At 60.1% G+C, this 22,713-nt stretch overlaps 3 protein-coding genes across 9 annotated transcripts in view; 2 read left to right on the top strand and 1 right to left on the bottom strand.

Moving 5' to 3' along the window:
- IL4I1 (interleukin 4 induced 1) overlaps positions 1 to 4,241 on the top strand; it is a 34,071-nt gene extending 29,830 nt beyond the window's left edge. For all 3 annotated transcript variants that reach the window (XM_061389091.1, XM_061389093.1, XM_061389092.1), the window contains 5 exons: positions 456 to 568; positions 1,135 to 1,336; positions 2,352 to 2,420; positions 2,756 to 2,892; positions 3,262 to 4,241. In XM_061389091.1, the coding sequence (XP_061245075.1) occupies positions 456 to 568; positions 1,135 to 1,336; positions 2,352 to 2,420; positions 2,756 to 2,892; positions 3,262 to 4,225 (1,485 nt within the window). In that variant the 3' untranslated portion in view covers positions 4,226 to 4,241. The remainder of the gene's footprint in view (positions 1 to 455; positions 569 to 1,134; positions 1,337 to 2,351; positions 2,421 to 2,755; positions 2,893 to 3,261) is intronic.
- Positions 4,242 to 4,510: 269 nt separating this feature from the next.
- TBC1D17 (TBC1 domain family member 17) lies at positions 4,511 to 13,863 on the bottom strand. Of its 2 annotated transcripts, XM_061389089.1 has the most exons (17): positions 13,698 to 13,863; positions 13,156 to 13,254; positions 12,869 to 12,943; positions 11,419 to 11,542; positions 10,465 to 10,672; positions 9,912 to 10,023; positions 9,660 to 9,818; positions 9,201 to 9,329; positions 9,007 to 9,110; positions 8,469 to 8,563; positions 7,960 to 8,076; positions 7,764 to 7,864; positions 7,582 to 7,681; positions 6,207 to 6,304; positions 5,938 to 6,054; positions 5,364 to 5,450; positions 4,511 to 5,273 (listed from the first exon to the last, which is right to left on the bottom strand). In XM_061389089.1, exons 1-17 carry the CDS (start codon positions 13,716 to 13,718, stop codon positions 5,061 to 5,063), a joined length of 1,959 nt encoding a protein of 652 aa, XP_061245073.1. In that variant the 5' UTR covers positions 13,719 to 13,863; the 3' UTR covers positions 4,511 to 5,060. The 2 variants fall into 2 exon arrangements, with proteins under 2 accessions (XP_061245073.1, XP_061245074.1); XM_061389090.1 differs by lacking the exons at positions 13,156 to 13,254; positions 13,698 to 13,863 and adding an exon at positions 10,873 to 10,972.
- Positions 13,864 to 14,101: 238 nt separating this feature from the next.
- On the top strand, positions 14,102 to 22,326 carry AKT1S1 (AKT1 substrate 1). Of its 4 annotated transcripts, none has more exons than XM_061389109.1 (5): positions 14,102 to 14,193; positions 18,244 to 18,629; positions 19,663 to 19,740; positions 19,836 to 20,005; positions 21,318 to 22,326. In XM_061389109.1, exons 2-5 carry the CDS (start codon positions 18,251 to 18,253, stop codon positions 21,459 to 21,461), a joined length of 771 nt encoding a protein of 256 aa, XP_061245093.1. In that variant the 5' UTR covers positions 14,102 to 14,193; positions 18,244 to 18,250; the 3' UTR covers positions 21,462 to 22,326. The 4 variants fall into 4 exon arrangements, with proteins under 4 accessions (XP_061245093.1, XP_061245090.1, XP_061245092.1 ...); XM_061389106.1 differs by lacking the exon at positions 14,102 to 14,193 and adding an exon at positions 14,776 to 14,844; XM_061389108.1 differs by lacking the exon at positions 14,102 to 14,193 and adding an exon at positions 14,789 to 15,371.
- Positions 22,327 to 22,713: the final 387 nt, after the last annotated feature.

Below are 22,713 nucleotides of genomic sequence, written 5' to 3'. Positions count from 1 at the left end.
CTGCCCCACTCTCATCCTAGAATGAAGTCCCTGGAAACCTCCGCCCAGCTCCTGGGGGGGATTTGTGTTGGTGGAGAGGGAGGGAAAGTCCAGACAGGGGAAGTGCCCCCTGAAGTCGCACCACTGTCCCCCTCACTGAATCCAAGAATGAGTACGGGCCGGGCCAATGGCTTTAGTCTGCACAGGGAATCTCCCTACTCCCTAAGCTGGGAAGTCCCTCTGAAATCTGCCCAGCAGCCTTCCTGCTGAGTCTGGAAACCAACCGTCACACTGTACATGTTCACTGTGACTTTCTGTTCTCCTGCCAGCCCCTACCTCCCCATAAAAAAGGGTCCTTCTCTGGTCTCCGTCTATGCTGCTGTGGGGATGGAAGGCGGGGTGCAGGGGGGCTGCCACAGAGTGGGGATGGGGGCCAGTGGGAAGAGCTGGAAGACCTGCTTGCCGCCTCTCCCCAGGTCACCATCCTGGAGGCAGACAGCAGGATTGGGGGCCGCATCCTCACCTACCGCGACCGGAAGACAGGCTGGATTGGGGAACTGGGGGCCATGCGGATGCCCAGCTCACACAGGTGAGGCCGGGCCTGGCAGCCAAGCAGGTGCGAGGCCACCCCAGCCCCGAGCCAAGGCTCAGTGGGATGCTCGGCTCCATCACTGCTCCAATGCCAGCACAGACCAACCCGGACCCTAAACTTGCCGCCCTGGTCAAGTCAGGCCTAGACTCCGCCCCCAAATCTGGCCTCCCGCCTCTAGCCCCACCACCGCACCCCTGAAGCGCCCAGGCCACCGTGTCCAGCCCTTGCAGACCCCCAGCTCTGTCGTCCCCAACCCTGGTCCTTTCCCCACCCCCAGCTCCCACCCCATCCAGCCCACTCTGTCACTATCCCACTTCACCCCCAGTGAAAGCAAGCCCTGAACTCCCGCTCCAAACCCTAACCCTCTGCCTTCCAGCCTTGTTCCCATTTCAGTCCCTGGTCCCTGGCACCGAGGACCCCCAATCTAGCCCTGCCCCAGGCTCATGCCCATCCCTAAACCCCAAAACCAGCTGCCCCACCTACGCCCTTCCCTTCTCCAAGCCCTGCTGGGGAGAGGGGTCCCCGCCCCCGCCCGACTCTCACAGGCACCTCCACCCTCTCAGGATCCTCCATGAGCTCTGCAAGAGCCTGGGCCTCAACCTGACCAAATTCACCCAGTACGACGAGAACACGTGGACAGAGGTGAACGAGGTGAAGCTGCGTAACTACGTGGTGGAGAAAATGCCTGAGAAGCTAGGCTACAAGCTGAACCCCAAGGAGAAGGGCCGCTCACCCGAAGAAATCTACCAGATGGCTCTCAACAGGGTAGGCGCATCCGCGAGCCCTGCAGCCCCGTTCCCCTGCCCCGTCCTCCCAGGCCCACATTCCTCCTCCTGACCTGGCTGCCGTTTTCCCATTCCTTCTGGTCTCCCGTCACTGGCTCTTCCGTCTTTAGGTTCCCCTTAATTACTGCTGATCCCCATCTCCCATCCCCTTCTCGGTGGCCTGGACCACCTCAAGGGTGGGCACTTAGTGGAGGTCTTTTCTGTGCCCTGGCACTGCCCAGTTTAGGGAGTCCAGGAAAACATGAGGGGAAGGGTGAGTGTGAGTGAAGGGACACCTTCGGGGAGTTCCCTGGCCACCTGGGAGAAGCCAGGTGGACAGAGAGGGCTGAAATCAGAGGGGCAGGAGGCTTCCAGGATGGGAACAGAGCGGTGAACGATGGCCACTCAGGTGCCCTGCAGAGATGATATGGGGGAGCAGGAGCAGGGGCGCGGAGGTGGGGGGCCAGAGGGCGGTCTGGGCACGGGACACTGAGCTGTAGACCAGAGCTGCCCTAAGGGATGGTGACCAAGGGCCTGGCAGCCGCCTTGAACGCCAGGCCGAGGGCTGGAACTCTGTGGCTGCAGGCGCTGGGGAGCCACGGGAAGGCTGGGCTAGGGGAGGTGCCAAGAATAACTCCCCGGGAGGAGTCATGCCCTGTCAGGGCTGATGGCTGACTCGGCTTCTGTCTGGATGCACGGCGATCCAGATGACAAATAATTACTGGGCACCAGAAGGACACAGGGCCGACTGAGATCGGCTCCATCCCTGCCTGTGAGGGGCCGAGAGCTGGACAGGCAGGCAGAATAACACCCAACCAGGGCTGTGTGACGCTGTGACTCGGAAAGACTTCCCAGGGGGAGACACTGAGTTGCAGTGGAGGGCAGAGCTGAGGGCACAGCATGGGTCACGTCCTGGGAGCTCGAATGAGAGCAGTAAATGGGCGGCCGTGGGCAAGAGAGGTGGGCAGGGCCTCCCAGGTCCTGTCCCCACAGCTCAGCAACTTGTCCCACCACAGGCCATCAAAGACCTCCGGACACTGGGCTGCAAGAAGGCAATGATGAAGTTTGAAAGGCACACGCTCCTGGTGAGTGGGGGCCTCCGTGTCGCTACCTGAGCGGGAGTCAGACAAGGAGGGTGCTCCTGGGGCTTAGGCGCCGACGGAGTCAGAAGGCAGGAACCGGGGATGCCGGGCTTGGGCTTGCCACTACCTCCTTTCCTGACGAGGCTGGACACGCCCCTCTCTGGGCTTTGGTTTCCTTCATCTGTCACAAGAGGAGGGACCGTATCGCCAAGGTCCAGGGAACCGACACAAAGCGAGAGGCTCCGCGGGAAGCGCCCCCTCCCCCGCCCCCCGGGAGTAGGGACGGAGCTGGTCGGCCTGGCCTGCCTGGGCCCTGACGCGGGCCGCGCCGTCCCCAGGAATACCTCCTTGGGGAGGGGAACCTGAGCCAGCCGGCCGTGCGGCTCCTAGGAGACGTGATGTCCAAGGACGGCTTCTTCTATCTCAGCTTCGCCGAGGCCCTGCGGGCCCACAGCTGCCTCAGCGACCGGCTCCGGTGAGACTGAGGGGCGGATCCGGGCGGCCACAAGTGGGCGGGGCATGTGGATGGGGCGGGGCCGGGACAAGGGGCGGGGAGACACGCTAGGCCCCGCCTGCACTCTCCCTGCGTCTGGGGTCCTCTGGAGGAAGGAAGGTTCCTGGAGAGGGGCGTGGTCCAGAGGGGCCGAGATGGCGTGTCCGGGTCACATCGCTCTACCTCCCGGCCTCGAGGGGCGTCTGGGACGGGCGAGGGGGGCGGTGGACGAGGAGGCGGGGAATTAGAGGGAACCGGCAGGTGAGACCTGAAACGGGTAGCTCCCCGGGATGGGGGCCGCTGGGGAGGGGCGGGGCCCCAGAGCCCATCACACTCGCGCCCTGCCCGCAGGTACAGCCGCATCGTGGGCGGCTGGGACCTGCTGCCGCGCGCGCTGCTGAGCTCGCTGTCGGGGCCGGTGCTGCTGCACGCGCCCGTCGTGGCGATTAAGCAGGGCACGCACGAGGTGAAAGTGCACATCAAGCCCTCGCGCCGGACCCGGAACCTGAAGTCCATGATGGCCGACGTGGTGCTGCTGACTGTGAGCGGGCCGGCACTGCAGCGCATCGCCTTCACTCCGCCGCTGACGCGCAGGCGGCAGGAGGCGGTGCGCGGGCTGCACTACGTGCCGGCCACCAAGGTGTTCCTGAGCTTCCGCCGGCCCTTCTGGCACGACGAACACATCGAGGGCGGCCACTCGAGCACCGACCGCCCGTCACGGGTGATCTTTTACCCGGCGCCGGGCGACGGCGCGCTGCTGCTCGCCTCGTACACGTGGTCGGACGCGGCGGCCCCGTTCGCCGGCCGGAGCCTGGCTGAATCGCTGCGCTTGGCGCTCGACGACGTGGCGGCGCTGCACGGGCCCATCGCGTACCGACTTTGGGACGGCACCGGTATCATCAAGCGCTGGGCGGAGGACCCGCACAGCCAGGGCGGCTTCGTGGTGCAGCCGCCGACGCTCTTTCAAACCGACAAGGACGAGGGGCGGGAGTTCGATTGGTCGGTGCCCTATGGCCGCATCTACTTCGCCGGGGAGCACACGGCCTACCCGCACGGTTGGGTGGAGACGGCAGTCAAGTCGGCGCTGCGGGCCGCAATCTTGATCAACAGTCGGATCTCCGGCTCTGGCTCTAGCAGCAGCCTGAAGGAGCCCCGGATTGTCAACAAGGTGGGGCATGGGCACCTGACGCCCTCCCACCACCAGCACCACCACCACCACCACAGGTGCCCCTTCGAAAGTGGGCAGGGCACCCACTCTCCAGCCTCACATGCGGTAACCGCCGCGCACTCGACCCTAAAGAAGAGCCAGTATTAAAGTACTTTTGGAATCAGCCGTGTGGTCCCGCCCCTCCCCTCGCTCAACCGTTTGTTTCCCCAGTTCGCAGGAAGGAGAACCTGAAGCCTTCACGGTAGAAGGCGCTGCGCCTGTCCGGGAGCCCCGGAAGAGGTCCTCCTCCTTCCTGCGCCGTGGGGCTCCGCTTGGGGTAGTAGGAGGTACAGGATGGACACCGCTTTGCGCCACTGGTAAATAGTGGTAATCATAGTGCCCTTCACAGTTGTAAACGACACCGATGCATCCTTATGCAAGTAAAAGCCCAGCTGACAGTGGATGAAACACGAGTTTATTTTTCTCATAACAAGAAGCTGGTAGGCAGGGCCGAGCGCAGGCCCTCCCATTGAGTTAGGTCCGGGATTACCCCAGTTCATCTACTACGTGGCGGCCGCACACCAGTACCCCATCCTCGCTCCTCCAAAAGCCCCAAACTCAGGCAGGTAAGGGAGCCCTGCCTCCACAACCACCCATCACTCACCCACCCCCAAGGGGCTACTTCTTACACTTCATCGACCAGATCAGGGTCACAGCAGTCAGACATCGACTCTGCAGAGCGGTCTGGGGAGACCATGAGCTGCCACCACCCGCATCCCCATCCAGGGCCAAGCCAGCGTGGTGGCCTTCCTCCTCCACCCCCTCGAGGCCACCTGGACAGGAAAGTGTCAGTTTCAAGAAATCAGCGGAGAGAAGGGAGGCGTGGGTGGAGGGCCCCGCCCCTCTGCTCCTGCGTCCCCAGACTCCAGCAGGGGCGGGGTCGTGGGGCGGGAGCTGGATAAAGTGTCTAGTCCTGTGGGGCTGCTGTGGTCACCCAGCACGGTTACGACTCGACGCCTTCCTCGTCGTCCTCCTCCTCAGGCAGGATCTCCAGGCTGCTGTCAGGCTGCGTGGCTGTGGCCGTGTCCGCCGGGGGCAGGGGAGCCGGTGGGGCCCGGGTGGGCGACAGCGGCAGTGGGGAGGCAGAGGGTGAGGGGCTTTGGGGCTCTGCGGGCGACGCCAAGCCTAGGACCTCCTGCACGTTGTGGGGTAGCTCCTGCAAGGTTGTGGGGTGGGGGGTAGGAGCGTCAAGTCAGAGGTTTCCTAGAGGTTGGGGGGAGGGTTTGGGGAGGGGTCAGGGACTCACCCCGCAGGCGGTCAGCTGCCGGTAGAGGGCCTCGGCCCGTGTCAGCACGTCCTCCACGCTCAGCTTCATGGTCAGCTCGTTGATGTGCTGCGGGAGGGGTAGGTCAGGCCCGCCTGCCTGCCAGCCAGTACTCAACCACCACCACCCCAGCGCCTGCTCTGTGCCTCTTGCTGGGGACACAGTGGAGGGAAGACACAAGGGGCTGGCCCTCTTAGGGTTCATAGTGGAGCCCGGGGATCAGGACAGGTCATGCTCTCAGGCTGCTTGCCAGGCACAGCATACAAGGAGGGGAAGGGCCCGCCCCACACTAGTGCACTGGGGGAGGGGCAGGTGGCCCACTCCTGCAGGGGCCACATGCTCTCTGAGGGAGCCGGCGATAAGACGGGGCAGGAAACGCACAGAGCGCCCCCAGCCGCTGTGCCCACAGCTTAGCTCACCACACTTTCAACAACCCTATTCTGAGGACCCACCACCCAAAAGGACTGTAGCACAGGGGAGGTGCCCACCTCCACAGAGCTCACACCCTGCTGATGTGCCTCCAGGGGAGGGGACTGGGAGGGAGCCAGGGTCTCACCTTGAGGATCTCATTGGAGCCGAAGCCGGAAAGCATGAGGGTGTCCCGCTCCATGTCCAGGATGGCGCAGGCCACCAGCAGATGCAGATTGGGGCCGGGGAGCCCTGTCCACAGCACCTGGCGGTGCCCGAGGGGGGGAGGGGGTCACTGGCAAAGCCTCCACCAGCCCCACCCAGGTCGGCCCCATGCCCTGCCCACCTCCCGTCAACGTCCCCGCCCGCCCTCCAGTCTATCTGCCTCAGTTCTCCCCCTCAACCCCGCTGGCGCACCTCCCACAGCCGGAGGACATCCGGGAAGGGGAATTCCCTCTTGAACCAGATGAGCAGCCACCGGAAGCAGAAGCAGAGAGAACCAGAGTCCTGGGAGTCTGGAGCGGGGGACAGTGGCAGGATGGGCAATGCTCTCTATCAACCCCAATCCCGCTCTAATTCACAGGGCACCTGACGTTTGGATTGGGCTCTAAGAAGTCATGCTGGTGGCTAAGAACCCACACCAGTCTCCCAAGTGGATAGAGAGCTCATGGGGGTGGAGAAGGTGGTGGGGGGAGCTGCTCCAGTCAGCAGGAACCCTTCCCATCCTGCCTTCCAGGCTCCAGATGCGAGGAGGCACTCCTGGTCTCCACTCTCATGTGGGAGGGAGGCAGTAAAACCAGTCCACTCAAAGGAAGAATAACAATCTGGTCAACACCCAAAGCTGGTGGGGAGGGGTGTGAGCGACTGGGCCCTGGTGTACACTGCTAGCGAAAACGTAAGCTGGCAGACCTTTCCAGAAAAGCAGTGATGGGAATGCATGTTTCAAAAGATGTAAAAACATGTGCGGATAGAAATCATTTCTTGGAATTTAAAAGCATTACCCACAAATAAAGACTTATCATGGTGAAAAACTATAAACAACCTAAATGTCCAGCAAGTCAGGCTAAATCTACTCTTGTACATCCTTAAACGGAACAGAACACCATATAGTTGATAAAACTGATGGTTTAGAAAACTTCCAAATGACAGAGAGAGGCAGCTAACGTCCTAGTGTCCCTGGAAGTGGTGTGTGCTTTCTAAGCCGTAGTTTTCTCTTTAGTGATGGGAGGCCAGCTACGTCTCCCCTCCCCAGTGTGACCCTAAATTTCGGTGAAGAAATGTCCACCAATCAACTAGCTTATTTATCACCATCTGTGTTCAAAAGAACAGTTCTAGCAACAGCAACTTCAACTTCCTTTCCCTGAATTTACTGCATTTTTTATACTGAACAAGTAATGCAGACAAATTTTAAAGCCAAAAATGCAGCAGTCCCACCCTCAGGAGCCCAAAGAACCAGTATCCAATCCCTGGCTCAGGGGTGAGTGCAGATAAGAGCTAGATGGAGCTGGGAGTTGTGAGGAACCAGGCCCGGGTCCTTCATCTGAAAAGTATAACTGACGGGACACGGAGAAGCCACCTCACTGGGCAGTGGGGACATGGCGGGCGGGGAGGCGGGCGGGGGGTGCCCACATCTCCATTTATCGAGATTTTGCTCCACACCGCGGTCCTGCTTTTACACATCACTTCTGGGTTCTGGGGGCTTGTTTCTCCTTTGGACCACATCCACACGTCCACACGTTTGGATGTCATCTGTGGCCCCACCATCCCCGGCCCCACCCGCCAAGACACGTACCCAGGAAGTCGCAGAGCGGTGGGTCCAGCACTCTGAGGAGCAGCAGGAGTTGCCCGAGCTGCCGCTTCATGGTCTCCTGACTCTCCTCGAAGTTCCCATGCTGTGGGCAGAGGGCCTCGTGAGGAGTCAGAGCCCCCGGGGCCCGTCAGGGACCTGCCTCCCACCCCTGCCCTGAGCCTCACCACGAGCTCCATGAAGCCGCAGAAACACCAGAAGGCGTCCACCTCATTCTGGGTGACGTAGAGGATCGGGGAGAGAAGGTCACTCATGCCCTGGACGTAGCCTGGGGGGACACGGGGTCAGGGCCCAGCCCAGGCCTGCAGTGCCCCCCGGCCCCCTGGAAGGCCAGCCCCAGCCCCTCCCCGGATTGCAACGCACCGAGATCGAAGTGGTACATGCAGTAGGTTAGGAGGATGTCGTTCAGCAGGCCCAGCCCTGGGTTCTCGGGACCCTCGTAGAATTTGTTGGTCCTATCGGTGCGGCTCACGTCCCGCTCTGCGGGGACAGAGGACAAAGTGAAGGTGTGAAAGGAGCGGGGTCCGGTCCCTGCCGGCCGCCAGCACGCCTAGGCAGCTGTGGGCCCTCCAGAGACCGTCTGGGCTGCTCCCACGGGAGGTGCTGCACCTCAACACTCAAGGGCTGGCCACGCCCTCCCAGCCTCAGTCACCAAACCAGCGACAGGTGGGGACACGGCAGCCCAGGGAGATCACATCACTTGCCGAGATCCCTCAGTGAATAGAGATTTGAACCCAGGAAGCCTGGAGCGCCCCCCGCGCCTCGCCTCGCCATCCTGGCCACTCACCCCTGCTTGCGCCCATCTTGCTCCCCCCCTCATCCCTAGACGACCTCGTTTCTGGCCTGGGACCCCCATCCCCGCCGCCACCCACCGATGAGGCTGCGGTATCCGTGTAGCAGGGAGTTCCTCCGCTCCTGCTCGGGGCTCACAGATTTCCACTGCAGCTTCATGCGGAAGTACTCATCCCTGAGGCGGGGAGAGGGGAGCAGTAAGGACACCCCTGCCGCCTCACCGGCGGGGCTTAGCCCAGCTCACCGCCGCACTTCCCCTCTGCGGCGTCTCTCGGGACACAGGACACCCTTGTGGGCTTTGCTCACAGTCTGTCAGCCCCAGTGGAGAGAGAGCCCCAGGGGCAGGGACCAGAATACACAGCAGAGGCACAAGATAAGCCAGGAGAGGGGGCCGCACGGTGGGGAGGAAGCCCGCTGCACATCGGTGATATGGAATGGCCCAGGGATGAAAACGGCATCAGACACCGGCCCACTGCCTCCATCCCGCTATGTGTGGGCTGATGTCCCTGATCCCTTTGATCAAGGGATATGCGGTTGATCAAAAACCTCCAGTGGACTCGGGAGGCTGGGGCAGTCGGGCTGAGCCCAGCAGGGCAGGGGCCGTGCCTTCTCACTCACGTTTTCTTGCGCACGTGGGCCTTGTGCTCCTCCATCGAGCCCTCCCAGCTCAGGTACCCCAGGAGGAACTTCCAGGCCTCGCGCCGCAGGCTGGGGCTCAGACCCTGGGGGCAGAGGTGGAAGGCAGCTCAGAGGGGCCTCCCCTTGGCTGCCCGCCGCCCTGCCCCTCCCTGCCCCCCCACCCAGTTCCTCACCCCTGAGAAGATGCGGGCTTTCAGCTCTGGGACCCGCTGCAGGCGGCCCTCGGGACCTACGTGGCTGGCCCACTCCTCTTCTGTGACGGGAGGCGCCCGCTCCACGGCCGGCCGCGGGCCCAGCTCCACCTGGGGGACACGAGGCGAGGCGGGTGAGCCCAGGGCCTAGGCCGCCCAGCAGTCCCCAGCCCTGCCCCCCGGCCCCCTCCAAGGCATCTCAGAGCCTCTCTCAGCTGGACGGACACACAGAACATGCAGGGCTGGAAGCATCTCCTATGTGGCTCAGTGAGAAGCCCCCCACCATTAACCACAGGCGCCAGGCGCAGCGGCCACAAGCGCCTCCCGCACAGCCCGTCAAGCAGCCCGGTGAGGGAGGCGCTGTTAGAATCCGAGCCTAGGGAGACGCAGCCCCGCGCCCACGGTGGCTGCGAGAGCAAAGGCGACCACGCGGATACTCACACAGGAGATGACCTCGAACCCGGGCTCGGGCTCGTCGTCCGGGGCCGGGGGCAGGTCAGGGGAGGTCCCCTCCAGGTGCGGCTGCAGGGCTCCCCGGAAGAAGTTGGTCACACGAGAGAAGCTGCTGAAGGTGGTGGAGTAGGGGTCCTGGAGAAAGCGCTGGGGATGGGGCAGAGGAGTGGTCACAGCCTAGCCGCCAGCACGGTCCGCCCTGCGCTGCCCATGCCCGCCAGCCTGGCCCTGCGGACTCACAGACACCACGTTGGAGCTGTCCTGGTCGAAGAGCTGGAGGTGGTGGAAGGAGCTGGAGAGCGCTGAGGAGTCGTGGGGGAACACGAGGTAGAGGCGGGAGTCCTGCGGGGAGCTGCGGGGGGCAGTGGGGCGTGTGGGCGACCCCAGGCAGCGTCCTGACGGCCCGTGGGGAACCCCCATCCCAGGCCTGAGACCACAACTGCACCCCAGGGGCGGCCCGGGTCCCAGGGCTGGCCAACGAGGCCCTCTCACCGCCTGGCTAGCGTGACCAACTCAGGCACAGGCCACAGAGGGACAGCCCCAGGAAGTGCTGGGGTGTGGCCTAGAGGCGCTTTCTGCCCCCGGGCCCCCCAGAAAGTAATACAAACTGAGGGAAAGGAGACCAACTCTTTCCGTGATCTGGGGCCCGTCCAGCCCGATGCCAAACTACCCTTTATCTCGGGGTTATACGCGCCACGCCCCTTGATTCTCTTTTTCTGCCCTGAAAATCAATCTGGGTTGTATCTCCTTCCCAGCTCCGAGGGGTCAGGCTGTGGCCCGGGACCAGGCTCACCTGGCCAGGAGCAGGTAGCGGCTGAGGACGCGGAGCAGGGCGCGGGTGCCCCCACGGTGGAAGTGCAGGGCGGGCAGGGAGCCGCCAGCCTGCGTGACCAGCACCAGGTAGGCCCAGCTGAGGCCCGGCTTGGAACGGCGGATGGACCTGAGCTCCCCCAGACTCACCGAGAAGGCCCAGGAGCCCCGGGGGGAGCTGGGCTCCACACCTGGAGGGGACAGGTAGCCGGAGGGGCTCAGACATCTCCTGAGAGGCCTCCCCACTCCAGCCCCGACCCCAGTCAACCCAGGCCCTCCAGGAAAGGACTGAGGAAAACAAGGGGAGCCCGGGGGAGACACGTGCCTGTTCTAAAATCTCCCTGGGCTCCCCTCAACCCCTCAGGTCTGTCCCCTGCGCCCCGTGTCTCACCTCCCACCCTCTCTTCTCTCCGGATCCCACACTCCAGCCACAGCAAAAGGCTGCGGTTTCCCAGCACCCCACACCTCTGGCCTTGCCACGGCTGCCCTGTCTGTGGGGAGAGAAATCACTCACACGTCCCCCAGAGCCCGTCTCTTGCAACATCTCTTCCTGGAAGGCTTTTCCATTCCCTGGGGGTTAGATACCTCCTCTGGTGCCCCCAGCCCCCCGTGTGACTCCAGGATGGCCTGAATTACCCTGTCACCCTGCGACTATTACCCCACAGCCTGGAAGACTCCAGGGGCAGGACTTACATGGGAGTGCCCACAGTCAATCAGGGAGCCTGGGGTAGGGGTGGACCAGGATGCATACCCCAGAGACACTGGCCATGGGCTGGCGACCACCCTGAACCCCCACCCACTCTCGGGGACTGGAGGCCAGTGTGGGTGGCCATCTTGACTGAGGGCAGCAAAGCCCATGGAGCCATGACCACTGAGGGCAAGTCATGTGTCTCCACCTGCCCACCCACCCCCAAGCCCGGGCACCAGGTTAGTCTACCTCTCTTGGGCTCTGAGTGGCGGGGCCGTGGCCGCACGGTGCTGATGACAGCCCAGTCGGGTTCATAGCCAGGGTCAAAGGTCGGTTCCTCCTCAGAGGTGCAGGAGTCACCCCCACTGGTGTCCTTGGGGGAAGACAGGAAAAGAGACTGAGGGACCGTGGATTCGGAGATTCCAGATCTGAGCCTCGAGGCCACCCTGGGAGGTAGCCCCACTGAACCAAAAGAAACTGAGGCAGAAAGAGGGCACCGCACTTGCCCTCAGGGTCACCCAGCTCAGGAAATTCCTGATAAAAAGGCAGCGACAGGAGTGAGCGTCCTGTTCAGGCAGGCCTCTGGGTGCCATGAGGGAGGAGCGGCACAGACAGCTGCCACAAGCTGCCAAACCAGCCCCTGGGTAGTTTCTGCCCTCCGTTTTGTGACCTCAAGAATTTTATACTTTTGCCAACATTTACACAAAACAGTGATAATTAGTAGCACTACGTGTCAAATGTTTGCAGCTGTCCATCTCGCAGGCATACATCAGGATGGATGATAGCTCACTGAACTCTACCGGCTGAGTGGAGACAGGCACCTAGTTCTGGCCAAAGGGCTGGATATATCACTTCCAAGATGGACCATTTAACTGCCAGGGCAAGACTTCTAGAGACTTCCTTCTACCACTAGGAGTGGAGACCCTTAGGATGGTGGCTGCTCTGGCAGCATGTTTCCTTGAGTGATCATGATGAGTAGAGCACTTCTGCCCACCTGAGATACACACGTAAAGTGAACAAAAACAGTGAAAAAGGCTGGAGCTCCAGCAGCCCTTTTGGGCCACAAGGATATGTTGAGGAGAGATGCCATGTGCCAAGGATTACGAAGCAAAGCCGGGAGGAAGCTGAGTCACTGACACCATATAAACCTATACTGCTGCCTTCTGGGCTTGGTACAAAAAGAGAAATGAACTGCTATCTTACTTAGGCCACTGGCATTCCTGTTTCATTTACAAACACCCAAATGCAACTCCTAACCAATATAGAAGGCTTCTGGGAAATCTCTTGCTTTTCCTGATGAGAAGGATAGATGTGACTGGTACTCTACTGGCCCCCTTTTCCCTTTTTATATGCTCCTTCAAGCCCATATGGGCTGACAGCCCCTGGAACCTGAATCCACAGACTGAGTTGTCCTCTTGCACCCTGGCAGGGCTGTCCCAACAAGCAAAGGGGGTGAGGTAGCAGGCGCTGTCTCCACAGCCACAAGTCGCATGGTGTCTGCTTTCTTTCCGTGAATGGGCTTCTTCAGCCTCATTTCACAGAGAAGAGGAAACCAGGGGGGCAGAGAGAACTTAAGTCCCAACTAGGCTCATACATGCCCCAATGGTAGGTCTGGAATTCTACTCAAGTCCTTCAAATGCTTTCGACTGCTCCGACCTAGAAAAAAGCAAGCAGAGAAGGGGAAGCCAGGGAAGCCTACCTTCTTGGAGAAGAAGATTTGGGAGGAATCGCCAGCCTCCTCTATAGGAGCCCAGTGCAGGAGGACATCATTGTCCTGTGGGAAGGAAAGAGGGATTGGAAAGGCTACCCTCCAAACTCCCCAAAGCCTATTTCCAAACTTCTTCCCAGTTCTGAACTCTCAGCCTTAGAAAGCAAAGCCACCTCTCCTTCCTAAGATCCCATCGCTGACTTCCACACTGTACTCCTACAGGTGCCGCCCTCCATCCCGCTCTGGGCCTGCCCAAGCCCTGCTCTCTCCGGGCCCACCTTCTCCACAACACGGATGACGCCGGCGATGAGGGAGTCCGGGTCTTGGTGCTTCTTGGCACTGGTGTGCAGGTACACGCCTCCTTTCTCAAACACCACCTGGGAGCAGGTACCATTAAGGGGCGGGCCCAAGGGGCGGGGCCCCAAAGAGAGCCAATGGGAACAGACTCAGGGGAGGGGCTATTCACCAGGGGGCGGGGCCCCGAGGTACCTTTACCTAGGGGATGGGGGTCGGCGAGGTGAAGCCTGAATACCGACCACGCTTCTCTGGGACACTGGAAGACGGGGAAGGACTAAAGTGCATTCCAAAGAGGGCGGGGCCCAGAAGAGCGCCTCAGCAGCCCAAGGGGCAGAGCTAAACGATATGAGTCTCCCTAGGAAGTGGAAGGAAGGGGTGACAGCGCGTTTATTAAGGGAATGGTGTGCTTGTTAAGGATGTGCCGGGCTCCCAGAATCCCTGCAAGGCCTGAGAAAGAAGCAGGTCACCGGAGAGGGAAGTTTCGCATTGACAAAAAGAGAAAGAATGCGTCTCTGGTACTTACCCTGTAACCGGCTCCCTCCATAGCCGCGGCCGAAGCCCCACTGCCCCGGCCCTCTCCTTTTCCGGGTCAGCGTGCTGTCACATCCGGATTGGACACTCCCTGCAAGCCCAGACAGTGGTAGCGTCCCTATCTGTTCTAGAGCAGGAGTGGGTGTAACCATTTTCCAGAATGGGGTGATTGAGTTTGAACCACGAGGTTTTGAGTCACATGCTACAGACGCTAGAGGCGGAGCGGCCAGTGTGCAGGCCCAGTACTACATTCCTAACCACGAAGTAAACAAGGAGGCGGGTCCAGGAGCTCCACCCCCTCGATCAAGCTGGCTCCGAGAGGCCTAGTCCTTTCTCCATATTGCATGCTGGCATCGAAGCCAAAAGGGTGCCATTTTGCTCGAGGGCAAGGCCAAGGCCGGCGACCTGAGGCCATGTTAATGCGGGGCAGTCCCATCTCTCTGCGGGGCGCGAAAGCAGGGTCCTGGAAGAACAGGATAAAAGAAAAGGTGAGAGGAGCTGTGCATCACAACAGGCCCTGAAGGACTCGTGTTAAAGGGATGAAACCGTCGGTTTCCCCGGGAACGGAGCAATCCCGGATAAATTCCTAAGTCACCGTCGAAAGCGGCCTGAGCCGCCATATTGAAACTGGGCAAACTGAAGCAAGAGAGGCTGCCATGTTGGCTCTTTGCCAGTCTTGGTGCTGAAGGGGGATAGGCTTGGAGAGCCTATGTTTATGTTATGGACAAACGATGTCTGGCTGGTTGCCATGTCATTAATGGACATTGCTTGCCACTAGTTCTGTGGAAGAGGTTATTAGTGTGAGGGACGTCAGCTCGCTTGAGTTAGTATACTGTAGTCCTGAGTGTGCATGTAGCATTTTCCCTATATTTTGGGGGGACAAATCGAAATGTGGGTTTGTGTCTGGGAAAGTTGAAGCCTTTCTTTCACCATCTTTCTTATGGACACTCTGCCGTCGCCAATGCCCCACTGGGATCCGGCGAAACACCCGTGCCGCCATGTTGGTCTCCGGAGTCTGGTGTTAGGGAGGCGGGGTGTGCAACGTGGAGGCGGGGCAAAGACGCGGAAGTGACGTAAGATACCGCCATGTCTTTTGAGGGCGGCGACGGTGCCGGGCCGGCCATGCTGGCTACGGGCACGTGAGTGGAGGCGGCGTTGTGAACCGCGGTGTGGGGAGGATTTGGCCGTCCGGAGGAGAGGGGCGCTGGGTGGGCGAGCCGCTCGTGGGAAGGGTATAGCCTGCGTTGATCAGAGGGCAGAGATCGCCCAGTGACCTCACGCTGAGCGCTGGAAAGGTGTCGGCCGCGGGAACCGTTGTGTCTGACCCTAGGCAAAGCTTGGACAGCTTTATCCTCTGTCTCCAGACCCACTAGGATTCTTGACTTAGGCGTGGACCATGTCCACAGGGTCGGGGGGTTACTCGGTGAGGCCGCGGGGCGCCCCTCACCCGTCCAAAGGCGGGACTTCCGGTCCTGGCCCCTACCTGGGCGGGATTTCCTGTGTGCTTCCTAGAGAAGTGGGTCTTTACCTGAGCCCCCGGACCAAGTAGCGAGTTCTGTGAGCGGTAGAGAAAGACCCCGGACATTCACCTGCCCCAGGCCACAGGGTGCATCCCCGAGTTCCTCCCACCTTGGGCCGGGGAAGGGGTTTACTTCCAGTTTGACAGGTGATTGGGGGGGACTTCGCTGGCATGCTAGCATCCCTCATTCCTTGGGGGACTTTTCCTCTTTCCTCATCTCTTCCTGGAGTCGCTTTCCTCACCTCACCCCCCACCTCATCCTAAAAAGCCAGTCGCCTTACCTGTCCCTTCCTCCTATGGGGGACAGGTCTCACCTCCCTCTTTCCCTAATCTTCAGTTCAGTCGCTCAGTCGTGTCCGACTCTTCCCTAATCTTAAATACCTCTATTTGGAGGGAGAGGGGGTCTTCCATCTATCAGCTCCATGGAAGATAACAGGACTTTCTCTGGAACCTGAACGGCTGGGAGACTCTCCTGGGGTGGGGGGCGATACTTGGCTTGGCTACTCTCCTTTTAGGTAACCAATGCCAGAGACGCCCGCCCCAGCCAAGATCCCCAAGCCTTGGCAGAGGGGCCTACGTAAGTCACTCTCCTCCTCTTTGAGCTATGTGTGGAGCTCTTGTGACCCGCTCACTCCCACTTGACTCTTTCCAGGTATTCCCAGGCTCTTGGAGTTTGATCTGCTCTCAGATCTTCTCTAGGAGAGGAGCCATACCTTGATGTCCCAAGGAAGAGCCCCCTGGCCTGGCATTACCAGGCTGTGCGACCTTGGGCCACTCACTTTCCTGCCCTGAGCCTCAGTTTTCTCCATCAACTGGGACCCAAGGAGTGGCTGTGAGACCCTGGGTACCTCCCAGTTTGGTTGGGCTTTGGAGTCCGTCAAGCAGACCACAGTTTCACTTCACTTCTGCCCTTTCTAGCTGTGCGCCTCTGGCCAGTGCCTTAAGTTTCTGAGCCTCACTTTTCCCTTCTGGACTATGAAGTCATAAATCTTTCCTCATAAGATAGGCAGGGTGGCATTTAGGATTAAGAACAGGTTCTGGATCCAGGATGACCAATCCAGGTCCCAGCCCTCCATCTCGGTCAAGACGTTGACCCCAGTCAAGACATTGAGTCTCCCCGGGCCTCAGTTTGCAGCTGTAAAGTGGGATGATCGTAGCTCCACCCTCACAGGGTGGTGAGAGGGTGGGATGAGACTGGATGACACGCTCAGGTTCCTGCCTGGCCCGTGGGAGGGGCGGTATCAACTTGCTTCAGGGTCTGTCCGGACTGGCAGTGCTTGTGCTCTGACTGCATGTGGCTTCCGGCAAGGGCTTTGTACTCGGTGAGCTTTGACTGTCTGGTTTGTGAGGTAACAGCTCCCACCTTTGTAGGTCAGGTAGCAGGGATCATGACCAGTGCAGAGTCCCTGCACAGAGCAAGTGCTCAGCAAACTCTGGCCTCTCTGATCATCAGTCCCAAAGAGGATGCGAATTGAAATCTAACTTCTCCGACCCGGGAGGGCTAGATCACAGTCCTGCTTGAATGCCTCTTTGGGGAGGCTCCTCAGCTGTCTAGCTCAACCACTGGTTTACAGGGAGAGGACAGTGAGGCACAGAGAAGGCCTCTCAGTGGTCCGAGGTCACACAGCAGTCAGGGCGGAAAGTCAGGCTCCTGGTCCCTTGTTCTTCTCCGCTTGTAAGAAGATGCATCCAAGCAGGTCATCTACTTAGGGCAAACCTGTCCTGGGGACACAGATCCCTGACCTCGGGTGGCTTATAGTCTGATGGAGGAGGCAGCCAGAGGTACAGCTATCACAAGCTTGTGTGACAAGAGCTGTAATGGAGGTAGCCGAGGGCATTTTGGGTCGAGGGGAGGCATCTGATCCATCTTGAGGGATCAGGGGAGACTATCAGAGGACCTGCTGGAAGTGCAAGGATGTTGTGGGCAGAGCCCAGGTGCAGAAAGCAGCCAGCATCCCATTTTCTGCTCAACTCCAGCTTGCTGAGACCTGCCGTGTGTCAGGCAAGGCTGGTGTCTCAGGTGAATCTGACAGGCCTGGCCTCGAGGGCCTCCCACACTGGTGGGGAAATGGATGTGGATCCATCCACGTAGGGCTCCCAGAGGGATCTGGGCTAGAATGGGGATCATTCAGACATTGCAGGAGCCTGTGGATGGGGAGGGGCCCCCCTGAGATAGGGGTGGGTGCAGAAGTGACAAGTACAGAGGACAAGTGGTCCAGGCTGGGGGTTGGGTGGGGGGTTCACCTGGACTGAAGGCCTTGGGCTTCAGGAGTCTGGAAGTATGTGAGGCCGGGGCGGGCCTTCTGGTACTGGGCTGAGGGACTGTGACCTTGTCCATGGGATGCTGGAGCAGGTCAGCTCCGGGGGTAAAAGGACCCTCCGCCCCCAGCCCGGGGCCTGGGTGCTACTGGACTGGAGGCTGGGGCCATGGTGCAGGGCAGCACAGTCCATCAGAAATATGATCTGAGCCATGTGTATAACTTCACATTTCCTATGAGCCACATTAAAAAAGTAGAAAGAAAACAGATGAGATTGACTTTTACCCTCTTATTTTATTTAGCCAGCATAAATAAACGTCATCATTTCAACATTTAATCAACTTCAGATTGCTCATGAGATATTTTACATCCTACCTTTTTGTGCTAAGTAAGCCTTGACAGTCCGGTGTGGATTTCACCCTCTTGGCACGTCTCATTTTGGATCAGTTACATCTCAAGTGCTCCCCAGTCACGTGTGGCTGATGGCTTCTATGCTGGACAGGGCAGGGCTAAGAGGAGAGTCGGGGGCTGAGGGGACAGGGTGAGGATGGGCCGGAGGCCCAGGACAGGGCCTGGAGGTCTGGATGAAGAGGAGTCCTGCAGAAACAGAGGGCGGGGTCAGGTTGGGGGAGGGGAGTGGGAGCTGGGATCAGGTGGCGAGCAGGGCTGGGTGTGTAGTCCAGGGCCTGGTGGACACGTGGGGCTGGGTGGACAGTGAAGTCTGCTGGGCCTCAGCCTCCTCTGTCCTGCTCTGCCCCCAGGGCGCGGATGGCGTCGGGGCGGCCCGAGGAGCTGTGGGAGGCCGTGGTGGGGGCCGCCGAGCGCTTCCGGGCCCGGACGGGCACGGAGCTGGTGCTGCTGACAGCCGCGCCACCCCCGCCACCCCGCCCTGGCCCCTGCGCCTACGCGGCCCATGGCCGAGGGGCCCTGGCCGAGGCCGCCCGCCGCTGCCTCCATGACATCGCCCTGGCCCACCGGGCGGCTGCCGCGGCCCGGCCCCCTGTGCCCCCACCAGCACCTCAGCCGCCCAGCCCCGCGCGAAGCCCACCCCGGCCTGCACTTGCCAGGGAGGAAGACGAGGAGGACGAGGACGAACCCACAGAGACGGAGACCTCTGGGGAGCGACTGGGCGTCAGCGATAATGGAGGTGAGGCGGCAGGGGCCAGGGTGGCTCTTGGTCAGTCGCCTCCTCAGTGGGCTTTCCCGGAGGGGTGCAGCTTGCTTGTCCTGTGGGCTGGCCTGTAATTCACTCTGTGACCTTGAGCAAGTCATTTCTCCTCCCTGAGCCTGGGTTTCCTTTCATCATTCCCTGGGACCAGCTCTGCTGGGAGGTGCTGGGTACAGAGAAAGTCAACTCAGGGCCTTTTCTCTAGGTACTGCAGGTCTGGCCAAGGAATTAAGAGTCCTGGCATGAAGCAGTGCCCTGTGGAGGGCGTGGGGCGGGTGGGGAGGGAACCTTCTGAGCTGGGAGCGTGAGTAGGACAGGACTTGTTTGCAAACTTGGGGTGCCTAATGCCAGTGAGAGCAGAGACAGGAGTTAAAGAGGGTCAGGGGCACAAGCAACGATGGAGGGTGCAACTGGCTGCAGTGGGGGAAACAAGAGCTTGGATGCTTTCTAGAGACTGGACTGTAACATTAGGGTTTTGAAGAGTGAGTAGGAGTTCTCCAGCGGCGGGTGGATGGAGGGCTTAACTAAGTAGTTGCTCGCTTGTTACTGTTATTACCAACAGCTGACTTTCTCAGTGTTGCTGGACAAACCCATGGGGTTAAGGGCTCAGACTGTGAAGCCAGGTGACGTAGGTTCAGATCCTTATTAGAGGTGAGACTAAGGGCAAGTAAGTTCATCTGTGTGCACCATCGGGTGCTGGTTGTCAAACAGGGATCATAATCATCTCATCTCCCTCTCAGCCTGTATTTTGAGTCAGTTCATCCCAAATGAACCTTACAGATTTTGTGTTCATCCAACCAGTTGTTTTCACCCAGGGAGATACCAGATAGACAGAAGCTAGATTTATTTCTGCCGAAGGCCAGCCAGATAACCAGGGGAAAGGTGTGCGAGGCCCGAGGCTTGCAAGGGCCTGGCCAGTGCAGGGGATGGGGAGGCGTTGGCAGTGGCCGCAGTCCAGAGCACTCAGAGCGCAGCAGGCACCAAGTGGCCGGGCCTCTGACACCACCCACAGGACTCTTTGTGATGGACGAGGACACCACGCTGCAGGACCTACCCCCCTTCTGTGAGTCAGACCCCGAGAGCACGGACGGTGAGTGTTGCAGGCTGTCCCCATCACCAGAGGGGGGGGTGAGGGGAGCTGGGATCAAGGCGGGGACAGAGCCTGGAGTCCACACTCTCTCCCAGATGGCAGCCTGAGCGAGGAGACTCCTGCTGGCCCCCCAGCTTACTCGGTGCCCCCGGCCTCAGCCCTGCCCACACAGCAGTACGCCAAGTCCCTGCCTGTGTCCGTGCCCGTCTGGGCCTTCAAGGAGAAGAGGACAGAAGCTCGGTCGTCCGATGAGGAGAACGGGCCGGTGAGGGGCAAGTGGGGGAGGCGGGGAGGAGGGTGTGGGGAAGGGCTCAGAGGCGTCTCCTCCAGGAAGCCCTCAGACATGGATGCCACGTTTCCCAGATTTGATCTGCCCCTCCTCACAAGGCTAGTTCTCGGGCGAGAGCCCTGCAGCTTTTAACTGCATCGTAGCCTTGTAGAGAGAGAGCGGCCTCTCCTTCCCCAAAACAGCTCTGTTAGTAGAATACCTGATCTGGACAGGGCGCACGTGTTTGGTGTCCCCTCCAGATGGGGAAACTGAGGCTCAGCGGGGTCAGATTGCTTTCCGCCCCCACCCCTCATATTCCTGGCCCCTCCTGGAGTCTGTGCTACCTCTCTTGTCCTCCATTCCTCCCACACCATCCTACATGGATTCCTGGGCTGGCCTGGGTGGGTCCTCATCGCCCACCACTAAAGCTCGGAAGCAGAAGGAAAGCCGATGCACTGAGAGTACACATGACTTGCTGAGACTCAGCTGGGATTGGAACCCTTTTGGAAAACAGCTCTGGAGGGAGGTGGCCTTGGGTCCTGTGGTTCCCCCTCCCTATGACACTCAGTGTCCTCCTTTACAGACTGGCAGGGTTCACTAGCTGCTGCCGTCCTTGTTTGTTGGTGGAAACATAATTAACCGAATCTCTGAGGTCCTGGGCTGGCCTCCAAGAGGGCCTGAGTCCGGCTTCTGTCTGTGGCCTCTCTCACTCCGCTGGGTGTCAGGGCCCGAAGGAAGGTAGCACTGGGTGCTGGGGCTGCAGGTAGAATGAGGACCCCTCCCTGGTGGAGACTGACAGGGAGAGGGCTCCTTTCTCTACAGCCCTGGTGACTTGGTCGTTCAGCTTTCTTTAGCAATCACTATGGTGATTAGCCCACACCCTACTATCTGCCCCATTTTTCAGAGGGGAGACAGGAACCTAAAGAGATAAAATCCCTATTGACAGCTAGTGGCTGGCAGAAGCCTGATTAGAACATGACTGAGTCCCAAACCTGGTCCTCAGACATGAGACTCTGGGTGCACACAGCCTTGATGGTCAGCACCCAGGCAGCACTTCCACTCTGGAAGGACGGCGGTGAGACAGGCTGCAGTGCGTGCACAAAGGACCAGGCTGAGAATGCGGGGAGGAGAGGGGCAGGAAGGCTTCCTGGAGGACGTGGTGCCTTGAGTTGGGTAGCAGAACCCTAAATGGAGCAGGACAGGATGAACGGCCTACCAGGCCGTAGGCGTCGCAGGGGCAAAGTGCTAGGAGAGGACCTGGAGCCCTGGGGTGCAGGCTCTGACCCCGTCCGTGTCGCCGGTCCCGCAGCCCTCTTCGCCGGACCTGGACCGTATCGCGGCGAGCATGCGCGCACTGGTGCTGCGGGAGGCCGAGGACACTCAGGTCTTCGGGGACCTGCCGCGGCCACGGCTCAACACCAGCGACTTCCAGAAGCTGAAGCGGAAATACTGAGGCCCAAGGAGCTTCCCGGCCCGGCGTCCGTCCCACCCTTACACTACACCCCTGCCCCGCCCCCGGGGCCAGCCAATCCGAGTCAGATCCGGGACCGGCCTCCCACCCCCCGGGCCACCAGGATTGACCAGTTCCTGCAGATTCCCGCCACCCTTCCAGCCCACGAAAACTCCCGCGCCGCCGAACGGGGCCTATCCAGTTTCCGGATTGGGTCTGTCTGCTCTCTGCCCAGCAACAGACTTTTTTCTAGTAAGGAATTGGCTCGCTCCGCGACCGGGGCGTGGCTAATTCGCAAGGCTTTGGCTCCATTCCCGAAAGTCAAGCTCCAGGATTGGGGGTAATGGTCCTCCCCTTCAGCATAGCGAATGGACAGCTCCTTCATTTGATTGACTTGAACACTGTAAAGGGCTTGACCAATCTCCCGAGAGGCTGAGTTCCCCCATTTGATTGGCTCTAGCCTCCTGGGGGCGTAGCCAACTCCTCCTGTGCCCAGGATTGGCCTGTGGCGTTAAATTTACGTTCTTTACACTACTGGGGCTGGGGTTGGTTTTCGCCGAAGTCCTGACAATTGTCCCTCTGGCACCCTCAGGGATGGCCTGACCCGGTTCTTGCGTCTGACACCCTCTCATTGGTTACATCCCACAACTGCCTGCCAATCAAACCCGTCCTTGCATCCAGGACGTTACCAGCTCCCGCCCCTCTCCCCCCACCCCCACAGGTGCCTTAAAGGGCCCTCGTCCACCCAAGGTGGGGGGCAGGGGGCCTCACTCTCCGGCCCTGGTGTTGGGGGGAGAGAGTCGGGGGTGGGGATCGGGAGTTGGGAGGGGCGCTCTGAGATTAAAGAGTTTTACCTCTGACAAATGAATATGAAGTGTGTTCTGGGTATTCATTCAACATTTTTCGAAGCCAAATGAGCAGGTCTCATTGCTTCTCAATGTAAAGTTGGGAATTGGGACTCGTCCCGATTTCACAGATAAGAAAAGGTAGATACACAGGGTGGAAGAAAGGATTCCATTCCTGTGTGATCGTGGAATCCCAATCTTCAGGGCTGTAAATTTCGGAATAAGCGTAGTTTTGAGTCGGTCTCCTGAGCCCACATGCTGCTGCTGCTAAGTCGCTTCAGTCGTGTCCGACCCCGTGCGACCCCCATAAACGGCAGCCCACCAGGCTCCTCCATCCATGGGATTTTCCAGGCAAGAGTACTGGAGTGGGGTGCCATTGCCTTCTCCGCTGAGCCCACATAGTGCCCAGG

This window comes from Bos javanicus, chromosome 18 (assembly GCF_032452875.1).
Source record: "Bos javanicus breed banteng chromosome 18, ARS-OSU_banteng_1.0, whole genome shotgun sequence".
Lineage (NCBI taxonomy): Eukaryota > Metazoa > Chordata > Mammalia > Artiodactyla > Bovidae > Bos > Bos javanicus.
This window is presented reverse-complemented; position numbering and strand designations above follow the sequence as displayed.